Source organism: Narcine bancroftii, chromosome 6 (genome assembly GCF_036971445.1).
Source record: "Narcine bancroftii isolate sNarBan1 chromosome 6, sNarBan1.hap1, whole genome shotgun sequence".
Lineage (NCBI taxonomy): Eukaryota > Metazoa > Chordata > Chondrichthyes > Torpediniformes > Narcinidae > Narcine > Narcine bancroftii.
In genome coordinates, this window is record NC_091474.1 from 234821357 (window position 1) to 234840974 (window position 19618).

The 19618-nt window shown below is 44.5% G+C and overlaps 1 protein-coding gene across 2 annotated transcripts in view; it reads right to left on the minus strand.

Moving 5' to 3' along the window:
- plb1 (phospholipase B1) overlaps positions 1-19618 on the minus strand; it is a 192025-nt gene that overhangs the window by 71795 nt on the left and 100612 nt on the right. For both annotated transcript variants that reach the window (XM_069887716.1, XM_069887718.1), the window contains exons 31-34: positions 8939-9012; positions 6435-6478; positions 3056-3164; positions 1331-1382 (exon numbers count right to left, since the gene is read on the minus strand). In XM_069887716.1, the coding sequence (XP_069743817.1) occupies positions 1331-1382; positions 3056-3164; positions 6435-6478; positions 8939-9012 (279 nt within the window). The remainder of the gene's footprint in view (positions 1-1330; positions 1383-3055; positions 3165-6434; positions 6479-8938; positions 9013-19618) is intronic.

A 19618-nucleotide genomic window follows, 5' to 3' on the forward strand; every position in this document is an offset into this window, starting at 1 on the left:
AGGTCCCCCCTCATTCTTCTGAACTCCAAGGAGTACAGTCCAAGTGTCGTCGAACGTTCCTCATATGCTCATACTTTCATTTCAGGAATGATTCTTGTGAATGTTCTCTGTCCCCTCTCTCATGCCAGTACATCGTTTTTTTAAATATGTTGCCCAAAACTGTACCCCGTACTCCATGTGAGACCTCACCAGTGTCTGATAAGGCCTCAACATTGCATCTCTGTTTTTATGTACTTTTATTCGAGATATGAATACCAAAATTGCATTAGTCTTCTTTTTTACCGACTCAACTGCAGGTTTTAAATCTTCTCCCCATCCAAATAATAGCCAACCATTTTATTCCTTCTACCAATGTGCTTGACCATACATTTGCCACTTCTTTGCCCAGTCTCCTAATCTAAGTCTCCCAGCGGCCTTTCCATTTCCTCATCACTACCTGCCCCTCCATCTATCTTCTTATCATCTGCAAACTTAGCCACAAAGCCATTTATTCAGCAATCTAAATCATTAACGTACCACGTAAAAATAAATAGCCCCAACACTAACCCTTGCAGAACACGGTGGGGGGGGGCACGGTTTGTGTCGGGGCAGTACGGTTGGCATAGCGGTTAGCACAACACCTTTACAGTGCCAGCAATTGGGTCTGGGGTTCGAATCCCATGCTGTCTGTAAGAAGTCGGCATGCTCTCCCTGTGTCTGCGTGGGTTTTCCCTGGGGGCTCCGGTTTCCTCCCACTGTTCGAAATGACCTGGGGATGTAGGTGTATTTTGGGTGGCATGGACTCGTGGGACAAAATGGTCTGTAACCGTGTTGCATGTCTAAATTTAAAAAAAAACACCACTGGTAATCAGTAGTCAACCAGAATAGGATCCCTTTATTCCCACTCTCTGTTTCCTGCCAATCAGCCAGTGGAAGTTACATTTAGATCAACCAAGATCTTTCTTATTCTATAGTAAGGACTGTTGAGAGTGTTGAATGGCTCCCAATTCCAACATAATGGATGGTCATTAATTTACAGTGTGATCTCTGCCTCTCTCTTCACAGGACCTCTCAGGCCCACTGAGGATTCCCAGCATTTTCATTTCTTTTGTTAAATCACCCTCCAATCTCCTCAAGGTGAACCCTTTCATGTCTTTGAGCAGAGATTGGCTCAACACCTCCTGTAGCCCAGTCTCAGTTCTGCACTGAAGAAGGGCCGAGGTTTTTGTTGGGCTGGAATTTCTGCCCGAGGGCATTAACATGAAACTGGAGATGAATAAATGGACCAGATCACCAACTAGAACAAAGGTACAAAAAAAGAAAAAAAGGTATCTGATTGAGCATATCTTACCGAATTATTTTTCATGATGTCCACCAATCTTCGCACTTGACCTGCAAGATCTCTAGAATTAGGAGGGAGAAAATTCACTTGCTAAATAATAAAACTTCTGTGAACATGGTAGAACAATTGGAACATTTGAAAGACACTTAAATAAATAGGAAAAGTTTAAAATTATATTGGCCAAATGCAGGAGAGTGGAACTAACTTGATCAGCATAGACATCTTGGGCCGAAGGGCTGGTTTCAATGCTATAAATTGAGTGGAAAAGCAAATTGTATAGAGAATGTGGAGAGGATATAGTTAAGTTAGGTGAGTGGGCAAAGGTCTGGGAGATGGAGTACAATGTTAGTAAATGTGAGGACATCCACTTTGGTAGGAAAAATAGAAGAGCAGATTATTATTTAAATGGTGAAAAACTGCAGCATGCTGTAGTACAGAAAGACCTGGGAGTGGTTGTGCATGAATCGCAAAAATTTGGGTTGTAAGTACAACAGGAATGTTGGCCTTCATCACCAGAGGAATTGAATTCAAGAGCAGGGAGGTCACGCTGGAACTGTACAAGATACTGGTGAGGCCGCACCCGGAGAACTGTGCAGTTCTGGTCTCCATACTTGAGGAAGGATATACTGGCCTTGGAGGCCATCCAGAGGAGGTTCACCAGGTTGATCCCAGAGATGAGGGGGTTGACCTATGAGGTGAGACTAAATCACCTGGGATTATACTCACTCGAATTCAGAAGAATGAGAGATCTTATAAAAATATATAAAATTATGAAAGGGATAGATAAGATAGAGGCAGGAAAATTGTTTTCACTGGTGGGTGAGACCAGAACTAGGGGACACAGCCTCAAGATTCAGGGAGTAGATGGAGATGAGGAAAAACTGATTTTACCAGAGAGTAGTGAATCTGTGGAATTCTCTGCCCAGGGAAGCGGTTGAGGCGACTTCATTAAACATATTTAAGGTTCATTTAGATATATTTTTACATAAAAAGGGAATTAAGGGATAAAGGCAGGTGGGTGGAGTTGAGTCAATGATCAGATCAGCCAATATCTCATTGAATGGCGGAGCAGGCTCGACGGGCCGAACGGCCGACTCCTGCTCCTATTCCTCATGCTCTTATGCACAATTCTATGACACTATGTGAGGGGTGAGGTGGCTGTTGGCATCTTTCCTTCTCTAAGAATGCCTTGTTTTCACCCTTTGGACTCCATGTCCCTGTTTTCAGGGACTATCAACAAGCTCATATACTCCATGTCTCCAGCTGGTTAGTACAGGTGTTTGTATTGCAGTTTGGCCATGGACGCAATCCAGAGTACTTATAATGAAGGTTAAAAATGGCTGGAGTCTAAAGGGATAAATATTAGAAATCTGTATTGGGTTTATAGCTAATAGATTTTTAAATCTGTATATTGTATTTATGTATATGACAATAAATTCCTGTCTCATCTCCAATTTTCTGCCGCTCACCCAATGGTGGATTCCAATGAGCTACTAACTCGCTCATTCTCCATCCTCCCAGCATGCAACATTGCTGAATACCTGCCACTAGGTTCCCCAATAATACCCCATTATATTTAGGTTGGAATATATTGCACCCTCCACATTGATCCAGCCAGGGGAAGTGCGAGGTCTGAGCGAGGGATGGTCAGAAAAAAATCTCCTCTCAAACTTCACTCTGCACAAGTCATGGAGAGGCACCAGGGTAACTCCTTGCTGTGGCGAAAGGACTTACCCGACCAAAGCTCCAGGAAAAGCCTGATTCAGGAACACGTTTGGGCTCTCAAGATTTCCTTTTCCAGTGGAAAATCCAGTCAAATTAGAGTTAAACTCCCGAAGGATATCTGAGGGAGAGATTCAGGAAGACATTACCTGGAGAACTGACTCTGGCACCTGCCTAATGGTGCCTCAAATTGAAGACACTATTTGTTGATGGGCAGACTTTCCAATCAACATATTTAGCAGAACACTATGGATAAGAACAATTCAAAGGAGTCCTGCTCATCTTGCTCAAGAACAGAGGTACAGATCCCCCTTTCCTAATTAACTTCTTCCCATGGGCAGTGAGAAGGTTGAACGACCAAAGGAACTGGTCACACTAACCATTCAAGACTCTTATATTCATGAAACAATATATACTTATTTATTTGTAGGAACATAGGAAGTAGGAACAGGAGTAGGCCAAAAATGGCCCATCGAGCCTGCTCCGCCATTCAATACGATCATGGCTGATCTAATTTATGACCTAACTCCACCTACCTGCCTTCTCCCCATATCCCCTAATTCCTCCATCATGTAAAAATTTATCTAACCGAATTTTAAATATGTTTCATGAGGCAGCCTCAACCACTTTCCTGGTTAGAGAATTCCAAACATTCACTACTCTCTGGGAAAAACTATTTTCCCTCATCTCTGTCCTAAATCTACTCCCCCGAATCTTGAGACTGTGTCCTCTCGTTTTAGTTTTCCCGGCCAGCTCAAAAAACCTTTCTACATCTCTCCTATCCATACCCTTCATAATCCTATATGTTTCTATAAGATCTCCTCTCATTCTTCTGAACTTGAGCAAATACAATCCTAGACGATTTAATCTTTCATCATAAGTCAACCCCTTCATCCCAGGGATCAACCTAGTAAACCTCCTCTGGACTGTCTCCAAAGCCAGTATATCCTTTCTCAAATATGGAGACCAGAACTGGACACAGTACTCCAGGTGCGGTCTCACCAGTACCTTGTACAGTTGCAACATTACCTCCCTACTCCTGAATTCAATTCCTCTACCGATGAAGGCCAACATTCCATTTGCCTTCTTAATAACCTGCTGCACCTGCAACCTAACTTTTTGCGATTCATGCACAAGCACTCCCAAGTCCCTCTGCACAACAGCATGCTGTAGTTTTTCACCCTTCAAATAATATTCAGCTCTTTTATTTTTCTTGCCAAAGTGGATGTCCTCACATTTACTAACATTGTACTCCATCGGCCAGACCTTTGCCCACTCATCCAGCTTAACTATATCCCTCTGCAGACTCTCCACATCCTCATTACAATTTGCTCTTCCACTCAATTTGGTGTCATCCGCAAACATGGCTCCACCACATTTTGTCCCTTCCTCCAAGTCATCAATGTAAATGATGAACAGTTGTGGGCCTAACACTGACCCCTGCGGCACCCCACTTACCACTCTCTGCCAACCTGAAAAACTCCCATTTATCCCAACTCTCTGCCTCCTGTCAGACAACCAATTTTCAATCCTGGCCAATATACTTCCCCAGTCTTCACTTTCCTGTAACTTACTGAGAAGTCTCTTGTGCGGCACCTTATCAAACGCTTTCTGGAAATCCAAATATATAACATCAACCTGTTCCCCTCTATCCACTGCACCCATTATATCCTCAAAGAATCCTAACAAGTTTGTCAAGCAAGACCTTCCCTTTCTAAAACCATGCTGCGTCTGCCTGATTGAACCCTTTCGTTCCAAAAGTTTCACTATTTCATCTTTAACGACGGCTTCAAGCATTTTTCCAACTACAGACGTCAAGCTAATTGGCCGATAATTTCCAGTCTTCTGCCTACATCCCTTCTTAAAAAGTGGCGTGACATTTGCTGTCTTCCAGTCTGCCGGGACCTGCCCAGAATCCAGGGAACTGTATATATGAATACTTGTCATGCATATGTATTGTGTGTCTGAATATTTTGCAGCGAGAACTGGAAAATGCTGTTTCGTCGGGTTGTACTTGTGCCATCAGAAGGCAATAAACTTGACTTGAGCTGGCTTAATTAATTCGAGGGATATCTCTTCCACCACCCTAATGAACATCTGATCCTCATGTGCATTGGTTTTTGACCCAAGGCATTTTTGCTGTCATTGTCAAGAGCTACTTTGATTTTGCTTTCCTTCATTTGAAGTTCAAACCCCAGAGCAAACCTTTCCCCCTTTTTCCCTCTCCCCCTTTGGATTATTTCTTGACACATATATTCTTGATGCAATTCATCCCAATCTCACATTCTGTGGTTAGTGTTAAATTTTGGTTCATTAGTGTCCTGTAGAGTGCCTTAAGAAATTCCAGAAGAGCTGCTATACAAAGGCAAGTTGTTGCTGTTGGACTTTCCTAGCAGTGGTTGAATTCTTTATTGGGTGCTGCCATGAACTTGCAGCACTTCCTGTTGATATTTTTTGATTTTAAACATCTGCAGCATTATTTTTTCAGTCGTTTCCAGCAGTTTGACTTTGCTCTGCACCATGAAATTTCCAAATGTCGACCTGTTTCTATGTGCAGAACTGCTGGATTACGATTGCAATACATAAACGTGCTGGAGAAACTCAGCAGGTCATGCAACATCCACAGGAAGTGAAGGGCGGTCAGCATTTTGGGCCTGGGCCCATTGTTAGATATGTCTCCGGCCTGAAATGTCAACTGTTGTTTACTTCCTATGGACGCTGCGCAACCTGCTGAGTTTCTCCAGCACGTTTATGTATTGCACTCGACCCCAGGATCTGCAGACTTTCTTGCTTAATTGCTGGATTATGACTACTGTATGTGCGCGTGTCATTGTCGAATTTTGTGGACCAATTTTTAGGATAAAATTTAGGGGATCGACTATTACACGCACACTATTTTTCACCACGTCAAAGTACCTGCATCATTCGAGGCACCTGGAGCTTGGAAGGGAGGGTGGGTGGCCGGGTTTGGGTGGTAAGTCCACGGTTGAGGGGTCGGGAGCTCTGGTGGGCCAGCGAGCAACTGGAACCGGGTTGCAAATCCACGATCAGGGCATTGGGAGGTCAGATGGGCAGGTGGGTAGCCAGGATTGGGTAGTAAGTCTACGGTTGAAGGGTCGGGAGCTCCACTGGGCAGATGAATGGAGCCTAGGCGCGAGTCCACGGTCAAGGCATTGGGAGATCTTGAGAGTGGGCAGCTGGGGCTAAAGATTTTGGGTTTGACCAGATATTTGGGCCATAAATAGTGGGGGGGTCAACATTTACAGGGTATCGACTATTGCATGCGTAGTTGCTTTTCACTAATTTGAAGTAACCTTTGTTCTTGAAAATAAATCCAATGGGAACATTTAGAAACACTGGAATACTGAAGGAATCATATTGAGGCACATACTTGGTAGAGTTGTGGTTGTTTTCAGCGATCCATCCCCTCCAATGCTGCAAAAAAAAAAAGATTCTGGAATAAAGTAGATTTCAAAAAGCATTTCTAATTTACTTATCATTACAGCGTGGTGACAGGCCTTTCTGGCCCACCAGCCCATACTACCTAAAATGCCCCAATTAGCCTAGAATCCCTATATGTTTTGAAGGGTGGGAGGAAATAGGATCACCCAAAGGAAATCCACGCAGATGTGGGGAGAACGTACAAACTCCTTACAGACAACGGCAGATTTAAACCAGGTCAAGGCACTCTAATGGTAGTATTGTGCAAACTGTGCCACCCAATTTCTCCGATAAACTTCTCCGATTTTCTTACAACAGAGAATCCAGAGTGATCCAAACAATTCCAATCGCCCGCTTATTTCCCGCTTACATGCTCATAAATTCTCTCGCCACTCACCTACCCCGGGGGCAAGTTGCGGTGCTATCAACCATCATGTCTTTATGATGTGGGAGGAAACCAGAGCTCCCAGGGGAAATTTGCGCACTCACTGGGAAAACATCTCCTCTCTCGGCAGAAAACACTGGATTGAAGCCAGGTTACTGAAACTGTGAGGCTGCACCTTTAACCATTACCTGATTTATTATTACTATTCTATCTCTGGGAAATCAGTCATATAATTTCTTTACAGCCTGGTGAGCTGAAAGACTGTTCCTGTGCTGTGTTTCTTTATGACGTCACATCTCTGTGGATTATTGCGCTCACGTAGAGGAAGACATAGAAGGAACGAGCAGGTAATCACCTGGCTGAGGGAGGAATATTGGCTGGATCAAGTTACTCTGTTATGGGATCAGTCCGGCAAGGGCAAGTTTTATGGTGTCTATGGTCACTCGTGCCCGCACTATTCAACAAAGTCAGTTGGCCAGTTCAAGCTTCCTGTCACTTTCAGTGAGCACTCTTGTCTTGCAAGCTGCCCACTCCTCATTGTGACCAGTGCTAATCCACCTCTTCACCCATATAACCAACCATTACTCACACTTCTCAATTTGCTTGCTGTCAAAAAATCTTTGATTTGGGCATTACCAGGCTCTGGGATAGAGAGTTCTTGAGATTCTCAACCCACTGAGTAAGGAAATTTCTCCTCCACCTTTTTCCTAATTAGCCAATCCCTTAACCAGAAATCATATTGCCTAGCTTGAGACAGTTGGAGGGAACAGTACCTACAATAACGGTTAAGTTAATACACTCATATCCAGGACCAGAGGTTAACTCCCAACTTGGCGTTGGTGGAACGATCTCTCTGGTGATTAAAACATCTGGAATTAGAAGCGTTTTTGAGTGGGTGAGCGTGAAATTATTGGACGGTCACAAAAAACAATTTGGCTCATCATCTACATTCGTCAAAGAGTCCGGCCTATATGTGGCTTGTGGCGGCACAGTTAGTATATGTTATTGCAGCGCCGGTAACCCAGGTTTGAATCTGGCGCTGTCTGTAAGGAGTTTGCACATTCTCCCCATGTCTGCTTGGTGCTCCAGTTTCCTCCCATTCTACAAAAATGTACAGGATTTGTAGGTTAATTGGGGTACTTGAGGGTGGGGGGATGGGATTTAAAATTAAATACTGTCTGAAAAGGGGCATCATCTATGCTGTTCAGGGAAATGGTGGTGATGACAATAAATGCTGGCGCTGTTAATATTAAGCTTTGGCATAAATATTTAATTTAACAAAAAATGTTTTGAGAATTTTATAAACATGTCCCCACCTTACTCAGTGCTTCCCTACAGGAATTGGTCTGGTTAAAAACCTTGACACACGGTTCACCTCTGCTGCAGACAGGGGAAGATGGGAAATGGGACAGACGCAATGTACAAAAGTGCTGGAGAAACCCAGCACCATCCACGGTAAGTAAAAGGCGGTCAAGGTTCCAGGCTTGAGCCCTTCATCAGGAATCTGGACAAATGGGTAGACGTCTGAATAAAAAAGGTGGAGGGAGGGGGAGGAAGCGAGAGGGAGGAAGGGGAAAGGGTCACAGGTGAGAGGGGAGAAGCGAAGGAAGCTACGGAGTGATTGGGGAAGAGGATAGGGAGTTAAGAAAGATGGATACCTATTGGCTACCCCAGGTGGACCAAGTGGCCCTCATTCACATGGTCATTTGGGTGCATTTCTCACTTTATCCAATAGCAAGGGCTGTCACCTCACTGACCAAAGCTGTTCCGTAAAAGCCAAGTGAGGGAAACATTTTGCTCACTCAGTCTCTCACTACTTGTTGGCAGAGTTTGGATTATATACTGAAGGAAAATCCACAAAACAAGCCCAACTCCAGAGCAGGTATCGAGATTTACTTTCATATTTTGGAGTTTGTATGCGTGCATGTACAAATTGGAGCCAGGCACTGTTTAGGAACACCTAGAACCACCCCCCCCCCCCCCCCACCCCTGTGCATGAAGAGCTGTTTTCCTGTGTGGCCAACTGTCCGCTCATTGTTCCCTGCTCTGTAGGACGCAGCACCCAGTACCTGAAAGATAGGCCCCTGTACTGTGTTAACACATCCAGAACATCATTGGGTTTCGAACCTATCCCATTGCCTGCCTGTAAAACATAAGGAGCAATGTTTATTTCTCTTTCAAAAGCAAGATAAGTTCTCCTCTGATAGCTCTCAGGGAAGACATTGGTGAGTAGACAACATGGAGTAGAGAATGGGTAAGTTCAACCACTCACACCTTCCCTGCAGAACAAAGAAACACTCTTTAAAACCATAGACACTACCACACAGAAACAGGCCCTTCGACCCTTCTAGTCTGTACCAACTATTATTCTGCCTTGACCCACCGACTATATCTCTCTATACCTCTCCCATCCATGTACCTGTCCAAATTTTTCTTAAATGACAAAATTTTGGACAATATGATTTGCATAATCTTGCTCAATGGACCAATGTCTCTGTATTAAAAGTGATTTGTTACCTTTAGACACTTTAGACATGAAACAGTCCTTTCTATCCTCAGTTACATCATCAGTATTAACAGATCAGGAAACAGGTCACCCTTTTTACTCAGCTACATCACCAGTGTTTTCGATCACAAAGGCCTAATCCTCATCCACGGACCATTATCAACTCCACATTGGCAATATTGATGAGGACAAATGAAGCCCAGGCGGGTAGAAAGAGGTAATACATGGACTTAGTTCAATGGCAGGCCAGACATGAGTACTGACTGGTCTAATCTTGGTCCCATTAGCTCAAGGATTCAGATGGACTGCGTTTGATCTTATGCTTCAAGTGTGGTGTGTGGGGTTTGGTGTTATGGATAATAGCTGTAACTTAGAAAAAAAATTCTTTGAGGGAGCATGCCATGACAACAAATCATGCAGTAATTGAAAAGGCATCTGGGCAGTTACTTCAGGAGTAGAGGGAAGTAAAACGTGATAGTTTGCAGAGACTGTTGTTGAAGTAAAAACACAGTGCTGGAGAAACTCACTCAAACAGAGTCCTTTATAGGGCAAAGATAAAGATACATAACCAAAGTTTAGGGCTTGAGCCCTTCATCAAGGTATGAAAAATTGTAGGCAGGTTCCCAAATGGGGGGGGGGGGGGGTGGAGTGATGGCCCCAAAGGCAGGAGATATTAGGTGGATAAGTGAGGGAGAGCACATCAACAAGGAGGGGAAGGGGGTGACTCTGTGAATGGAGAGGGAAGGGGGTGGAGGGCTGGAGGAAAGAAGACAGAGGGAAAGGGAAGGGAGGGAGAATGGAGAGTAACCTTGCAGAAGCCGGAGAAGTCAATGTTAATGCCACCTGGTTGGAGAATGCCCAGATGGAAAATCAAGTGCTTTTTCGTTCAATTTACAGGTGGTCCTGGTAGGATAGTACATGAGGCCATGGACAGACATGTCAGCATGGAGGAGGGGTGCAGAATTGCCACTGGGAGATCCCTGTCACTGATGAAAACAGAGCGTAGGTGGTCAACGAAGCGATCTCCTGGTCTGCACTCAGTCTCTACGATGTAGAGGAATGGGGGCCAACACAAGCAAATGAGTTAGTATTGGTTGGCATGGCTGAGTTGGTCTTGAAGGCCCATTTTGTGCTGTACAAGTCCATGGCTCTAACCACTGGACTACATGCATTGGGAAAAGTGGGTTGTGGTCCAGGATACAAATCAAAGGCCAAGTAAATTGCAGGATAAATTGGGGCAGTGGGATGCCAAACTTAGACCAGTGAGAAACAGTGGATTGACTTCAGTCTGTTCACCTCCTTATAGGAAGGGTGTGAAAGCTATGGAGAGGGTGCAGAGGAGATTTACCAAGATGTTGCCTGGATTGAGGCAAGGTTAGTAGAGCTAGGAACTTTCTCTTTGGAGCGTAAAAGGATGAGAGGTGAATTAATAGAGGCCTAGGCAGAGTGGACAGCCAGCACCTTTTTCCCAGGGCGGGAGTAGCAAACACCAGAGGACACCTGTTCAAAGGGAAGGGAGGAAAGTTTAGGGGAGACATCAGGGGTATGTTCTGTGGATGCATGAAATGCCTTGCCAGGGGTGTTGGTGGAGGATGAGGCATTAGGGGCATTTAAGAGACTCTTAGACAGGCACTTAGATGAAAGAAAAAGAAGGTTATGAGGTAGGAAGGGTTTAGCATTTTTTGTTTTGTAGGAATATAGAGACAGCACAACATCAAAGGCTGAAAGGTCTGTACTCTGCTGTTACGTTCTAAACATTTCCAAAAATTTATTTACAGGATGTGGCCTTTAGCAGAAGGGGAAGGATTGCTTATCCCTGATTACCTGCAAGAAGACCAGAGAACCATAAAGCAGAGAAACAAGCCCTTTAGCCCATTACGTACATGCTGGCCATTGAGTATCCATTGGTAGCAGGGAAGGCCAAACTTGCTTAACGTCTCTAAGAGCCACATATGATAAACTTCAGATGTTTGAGAGCCGCAAGACATGAAAAAATATTACATACACGATTTTACTCTTACATGCACATTTTGCTGCAAATATTTATTTAAATATTAAGAAATACATGTACATAATAATATTTATTAATGTATATAGTTTTTAAACCTAATTTGTATTAGTTTCAGTAAACAAAATTACACATACTGTATATATTGCATATATATATATATATATATATATATATGTGTGTGTGTGTAGTAGTCAATTTTTGTGGACCAATATTTTAGAGTAAAATTTAACGTGTCAAATATTACACACATACTACTTTTGATCGCGGTAAGTACAGCGTTGTTCGGGGCGTCGGATAGGAGGGAGGGCAGGACAAAGGGAGCTTGGATGGGATGGTGGCCTGGGCCTAGACTAGAATCCCCGGACACATGCGGCTCTTCAACAGTTAATGTGCGGCTTGTACCTGACTCAGCTAACACATTTCCGTGAGCCGCATATGATATGCCAAAGAGCCGCATGTGGCTCGTGAGCCATGGGTAGGCCACCTGTGACCTTTAGCCTTCTTGGGCTCGGTGAATGAAGGTAGTAGTGAGCTGCCATTTAAATTACTACCTCCCTCCTTGGGAGTTTGGATTTGGATCCAGCGCTGGATTGGGATGGCACACGGCCTGGAGGAGGGATCTGCAGTTGGAGATGTTCCAAGGGACCTGCTACCCTTCCCCTCCATGCTGGTAGGGCCACAGGTTTGGGAGGTGCTGCTAAAGGAGTCTGGCGAGGAAGCACAGATTAGCTTGAGGATTGCAGGCATGGTGAATTGACAGCAGAGGAAGGAAATCTTCTGAGTCTTGGGCAGGGGGCCCAATCAAGCCGCCTGAATGGGATTGAGATGACTGAGTGTTGTTGGCACAGTCAGCAAAAGTAGCCAGGTCCATCACAGGCTCAAGAAGGCAGCCAACATCATAAAGGACCCACATCACCCTGGTCACAAACTCTTCCCACTGCTACCTTCAGGCAGAAGGTACAGAAACCTGAAAACCAGCACCTCTGGGTTCAAGAACAGTTTCTTTCGAACAGCTTTCGGTCTCTAGACCCTGCCCTTGGTACACTATTTGTGGACTCTTTGCATAACTGCAAGCCTCTTTTTTTCCACGAGGATTAGTATGAATATTTATTTTCTATCTTTTGAATTTATAGTCTCTTTTAATTTAGTTCAGTTCATTTACTTTTATAGTTTATCTTTGCAAGTACTTGTTTAGCTACAGCAAGTAAGAATTTTGGGCTTATGTATATTGTACAGTGTGTATGACAATAAACTTGTTATCATTGAGAGGTGACAGAATAGAGGTTAACAAGATCATAAGGGGCATACAAAGGGTGAACAGCAGGCACCTTTCTGCCAGGGTGAGAGTACCATAGAAGCATAGAACACAACAGCACAGAACACAGGCCCTTCGGCCCTTCTATTCTGTCTAGTCCCACTGACCTGCACCCAGTCACTATCTCTCCATACCTCTCCCATCTATATACCTGTCCAAATTCTTCTTAAATATTAAAATTGAGCCCACATTCACCACTTCAGCTGGCAGCTCTTTCCACACTCCCACTACTCTTTGAATGAAGCACCCCCTAATGTTCCTGCTAAACTTTTCCCTTTCACCCTTAACCTATGTCCTCATGTTTTGTATCTCACCTAACCTCAGTGGAAAAAGCCTATCTACATTTACATAATATTAAATACCTCTATCAAATCTCCTCTTATTCTTCTATGCTCCAGGGAATAAAGTCCTAACCTGTTTAATCTTTCTTTGTAACTTACTTTCTGAAACCCTGGCAACATCCTATTAACAAGCACAAGAGGACGTCTGTACAAGGTGAGGGGAGGAAAGTTTAGGGATGATGTTAGGATTAAGATTTTTTTTAACATGAGAAAGGAGTGGGTGCCTGGAATGCATTGCACGGGTTGCTGGTGGAGGCTGGTACAATAGGGACATTTAAAAAGTTCGTAGACAGGCAAAAGGATGCCAAAAAAATAAAAGGTTAGGGAAGTAGGGAAGATTCAGATTGTTGAGTAGGTTTATGTGGGATGGCACAACATCATGGGCTGAAAGGCCTGTACTGTGCTGTATTGTTCTATGTTCTATAATCACATTATCACTGCACTCATGCAGATAATTGGAGAGCATTCCTTAATCTGCTTTATGTCTTGTAGATGCTAAAGCAGGCTTGGGATGTCAGGAAATGAAAAGGTCACTAAAGGCTATCTGCTCTGGAGTTCATTTAACTCGTGACCTATTGTGGAGACACAACATCTCCTCACTTGTCAGGAAGGTGCAACAGTGACTGCACTTTCTGAGAAGACCGACGTGGGCAAGACTACTGTTGGAATCTAGGGGTTAAAACATTATGAAAGAAATGATTAATTAATAAGTGTATATTTACTGCATGGTTCAGGGAAAAAGAGGAATGTGATTAAGTGGCAATCACAGCATGGAGCAAAGTTGGCTGAGCAAAATGGTCTGCTCCCAAATACAGGGAGAGGAAATGCATAAAACGATTTAGGAGGAATGCTCAAACTGAAGGAGGTGGTGAGTAGCACAGGAGACACAGGCCAGATCAGAACAAAGAATGGCCTGCAAGAAACAAAGGGAATGGAAAACCAGTCTAGGAGGAAGATTAAGGCAGGAGGAGGTGTTAAAGAGAACAGCAGAAATTGGCCAGACAGGAACAGAATGGTGATTAGAAATATCTGGGGATGAATTAATTTCTGATCAACACAACAGGATAGTCTGGCCTGGAGGATTAAGATGGGAGCACTACTCCCCAGATATCTGCAAAACAGGAGATGACTTGTGATAACCCTTATGCAAAAAGATCTAGCAAAGGAAGACAACTTTTGTTCTGTATGATAAGATTGATCTATATAAACTGAGCGAACTGGACAATAGGGGTCAGTCTTGGGGAGTAGCTCACTGTGCAGGTGACCTATGAACTAATGAGTGACCCAGAGCTCTGTTAAGTTTTATTCTTGTGCTGTGTAATAAATTGACTGTTGAACCGAATACCTTCTCCTATCACTTCATTCAAAGAACACGCTGGACTCAGACTACACATAGACTAAATTAAGAGTAAGGTAAAGCCAGAGTCCGACAATTTGGTGACCCCGACGTGATGAAGATGGAGAAGTGACGGAAGAAAAAGATACGAAACACCGGTCGATTGTGGTGTGGTGATAACAACATGTGACCATCCTACAAAGGGAGGTAAGCAGACGCCTGTTTTAACGAAGTTCTGCTATTGGCAAAGATAAATTGTGTGTTGTCACTACTCTGCAAAAGCCCTCGTTAAAGCCAAAGAATAAAACAAAAGGGGGTTGGAGTCCCCCTAGTAGAACGGGGTTGGAGTCCCCTGTAGTAGAAGGGGGTTGGAGTCCTCCTAGTAGAACAGGGTTGGAGTCCCCTGTAGTAGAAGGGGGTTGGAGTCCTCCTAGTAGAACGGGGTTGGAGTCCCCTGTAGTAAAAAGGGGGTTGGAGTCCTCCTAGTAGAAAGGGGGTTGGAGTCCTCTTAGTAGAACGGGGTTGGAGTCCCCTCGTAGCGATCTCGAGAGATAGCTTTAGACACTTGGCCAATTAGAATAAGGTGTATGGTGATGGTTATTTGCTTCTATAATGTGTAATAAGTATTTGATTAAGGATCGTGTACCATAGTAGTGTATAAGTATCTGTATAAGGTGCATTTGATAGTTATTTGTTTCTATAGTGTGTAATAAGTATTTGATTACGGATCGTGTACCATAGTAGTGTATAATAAGTATCTGTATAAGGTGTATTGTGTTATAGTTATTTGTTTCTATAGTGTATAAGTATCTGTTTAAGAATCGTATAGTGTATCATAATAGTTTATAATAAGTATTTGTTTAAGGATTGTGTACAGTGTGCCGCTGGTGTTTATAATAACGTGGGAAGGGTCGAAGTAGATTGCAGGGTGTCAAAATCCTACCCGGGGAGAGACCCAGTGAAGTACGAAGTCTAAAGGGTTAAAAATCGGAACAGAGATGGAGGGAGTAAATAGGGATGTAGGGCAAGAGCTCGGGGAAGACAGAGGAGTTCCCCCATCTGTAAACCGACAGTGGGAAAAAACAAGAAATCAATTACTGGGAGGATTACCGAAGGGAGAGGAGGTACAGGCTATGGCACGGTACAAACAGATATGGAAAGAGCTGCAGAGTCAGGGGAAGGTACCTCAAGGATTTGAAAAAATCCGGCTGGTATTGTACTTAGGAGAAGCAGAGAGGGAAGCAGCCAAGGAGATACAGGAACATGAGGCAAAGGGACAAGGATCTATATGGAATAGAAGAAGGCTTAAACAACAGAAAGAAGTGAAGGAACAGAGAAGGGCAGATTTACACAATATGACATTGGCTTGCATGGCTGTGGAAGCGAACCTTCAACATGATATTAAAAAGGGATCCCATATCACTAAGGAGAATACGGGGGAGGTTAAGCTGTCAGCCCCACTATATCCAAAGTTACCAGAGACATTGCCACCACCTTATCCGATTCCCCAGATGCCAGTGATGCAGACAAATGAGGGAATAGTGAATGTCACTGAATTAGCAGGTCACGAACTCCAGGAGGCGAAGGAGAGACTTAAGAGAGTTATGCAGGAAAGGGTGGAGGAAATGAAGGAGTTAACAAAGGAAATACAGAATGTATGTAAAGTAAGGGAAACTAGTATGCGACTGGAAAAAACAAATTAGCGAGAGCAAGATCAGACACTTGAGAATGCCTTCTCGGTAGGAATGTCACAGGATCACGCGACCCCCACTCCTCACAATAGACAAAAGGAGTCAGAGGATGAGGAGATCTTGACCTTTTTGAGTCAGTGTAAGGAGAGTTGGACGGATAAAGCAGGAGTACACCCAGCCACAGATCCCTTGCAGACTACACTCTTTAGGGCTGCAGTAACGAGCGGACTGCCAGCTGTAGTTAGGGAGGCGTTAGAGAATAACCCTGATATTCCTGGTTGCTCGAGTGAGCAATGGGAAAAACATTTGACCCATCACATGAAATGTTATAGGGCTAAGCAAAAGGAGGACAAACAAACTACGGAGTCGGCACAAGTGCAACTCCTTAAGCTTCAATTGGAAGAGGCTAGGCAAAAGGCAAATGAGGAAAAAAAAAAGAATTCCTCAAAGGGTGCGAACCAGATGATTCAGCAGCCAACGCAGCCACCACAAGGGAATGATACTAATTGGCACCCGGCCCCATATTGGGCACCGGGTCCCACCTATTTGGGCAGTACGGGAGGTCCAATGGGGGGATTCCGAGTAAGAGGGAGAGGTCGGGGTGCTCCACGAATGCAACCAGCCGTATGTTTTGTATGCGGTCAGCCAGGACACTGGAAGAGAGACTGCCCCCTGGCTTGGGATCCTCGGGACACTGGGGGAAGGGGATATGGACCACCACAAAATGAGCATTGGGTCCAGCCCCAGAGATCGTCAGTGCCACCCCCGGTACATCAGGCACCCTATGCGGCTCTAGCTCCGAAGAGACAATTCCCTTGGCTGACAGAGGAGGAGCAATATTGCCCACAGTGACGGAGCCCGAGCACCCATGAGCAGGCTAGGTTGGCAGACCCTTTCCTGCAGATTAAAGTAATGGACATGGAAGTATCCTTTTTAGTGGATACGGGAGCCAGATTTTCAACACTCACTGGCACTGAGTTTCAAGATAAAACATCATCCTCTTGCGTCCAGCTAATAGGGTTCTCGGGTACACCAGAAAATCTGCCGTTTTCTACACCACTAGTCACTTCTGTGGCGGGACAGACTTTTACACATCAATACATTTTGTCAGCCAGGTGCCCTACCAATCTCTTGGGCAGAGACCTGTTGGTCAAGTGCGGAGCATCGATCCTTTGTGGACCCAGCGGAATAGAGGTCACCTTTCCAAATGGATATTCTATGAACTGTTCAGTAACTACACTTCATTCCGGTTCTCAGATGTTGTTGGCGGCAGCTGGAGGATCCACGTCTGAGGGACAATGGACTGACATTTACTGGGGGTTGTTGCAACCAGAGGACCCACAGAAGGGAGGGCTGCTAAAGCTTTATAATCAATGGAAGCCGTGGATCCAGACGTTACACCCGTATACCCCTCCCTCGGACCCTCCCCATATGACCCTCTTTTATGATAGGGATGGGGATGAAATTTATCAGCATGCCTTTTATGAAGAGGTAGAGGGCATGCAATGGGAGATTAATTCGGACTACATAGTGGTAGGAAAGGAGGGAGTGGCCGCTACGGTAGCACTGACATCTGAACAGCTGGAATGGTATGAGATGGCAGGTGAGGCCATTCCTCATGTCATCCTTGCAATTGGCACTACTCATCAGGCAAAAGATTTGGGACCGATGTGTCGGAACTTGAGGTCCCTTAGTGACTGGTCTGACACCCAAATACCGACAGTGCAGTTCTCCTCATCTGGTCAGGCATATGTCTCCAACATATGATCAAGTCCTCCTTGAGCATAGACAGATTGAACGCTTTCATGGTAGAGAGAAGATGGATCACCCAGACTCGGCCCCTATGCTAGATTCTCTCCCTGAGAACCTGTGGTCAGTGGGATCAGCAGATGTGGGTTTTTGTCAGCAGGTTGATCCCATAACCTTCGAACTGTCAGATTACACCCCTATTTGGCAGATGCAGTATCCCCACAAACCTGAAGCTGAGGAAGGTTTGGCAGATACCATTGATGGCCTTATGTATTCAGGGGTGTTGGAACATTCGTGTTCTAGTTGGAATACACCCATCTTACCTGTTCCTAAACAAGACACGGGCAAATATCGGATGGCCCATGACTTAAGGTGCATCAATGGTATTGTGAGAACACCCACAGTTCCAGTACCAAACCCATATACTGCCATGACTGCTTTAACCCCCAACCACAAGTGGTTCTCTTGCATAGATTTAGCGAATGCTTTCTTTTGCTTGCCGCTGGCAGAACCATTAAGAGATGTGTTTTCGTTCACGTATAGAGGTAGAAAGTTGCGGTATACTAGGCTTCCGCAGGGCTTTATCTTATCTCCAGGGATTTTCAATCAGGTGTTGAAAGAACAGCTGGGGGGGCTAGCACTGCCAGGTGGGGTAGTTCTGATCCAGTATGTAGATGACATCCTATTAGCAGCACCTGATCATACTTCCTGTTTGGAGGCCACCTGTCTCCTGCTAGTGCAGCTGTTCAAGGCAGGCTTTAAAGTCTCTCGCTCAAAGCTGCAATGCTGCAGACAGGTGGTCACCTTTTTAAGTAGAATGGTCTCAGCAAAAGGCACAGGGATTTCCCCTGCACATCGAACAGCGATACTACATCATCCAAAACCAAAGACAGTTAAGGAAATGCTATCGTTTTTGGGTTTGTCAGGTTATAGTAGGCAGTTTATCCCATCGTATGGTGAGTTGACACATCCACTGCGAACTTTGGTGAATGAGCAGGGGATGAGGAATCTGGGAGCTACACTTGATTGGACTGCACAGGCTGAGATGAGTTTTATTCTATTGAAGCAAGCTCTTACAACAGCTATAGATTTGGCGATTCCAAATTATAAACTACCTTTCTTTTTGGATGTTTCTGAAAAAGCAGACACAATTGATGGTGTTCTTTTTCAGAAAAAAGGGGGTGGAAGATGTGTGCTCATGTATGTGAGTATCACACTAGACCCGAAAGAAGACAGACACCCACCATGTACGAGACATGCAGCGGGAGTAGCAAAGATTCTACAAAAGGTGGCACACATAGTAATGGGACATGGCCTGACGGTATTAACAACAAATAGCATTGTAGCATTTGTGAGCTCGACAGCATTTACAATGACTTCGCTAAGGCAGACGAGACTAGAAAAGATCCTGAATGCTCCAAATGTTACATTTACCCATGAAGGCATTAACATGGCAGACAATATGGGAGAGGGAGAACCACACTGTTGTGAGAAGAGGGTAGTAAAGGATATTAAAATAAGACCTGACTTACAGGCTACACCCTTAAGAGAACCAGATGAAACCTTGTTTACAGTTGGGTGTTGTTACAGACACCCCACAGATGGATTGAAAGCTGCCTATGCGGTGGTACGAAAAACTACAGGAGGATTTGAAGAAATCATTACAGGGACAGTGAGAGGAAAGGAGTCAGCACAACTCACAGAACTACAGGGAATGATAGCAGCATTAGAATGGGCAGAAGGGAAGGAGGTCAATATATATACAGACTCGGCATATGTGGTAGGGACAATACAGGTTGA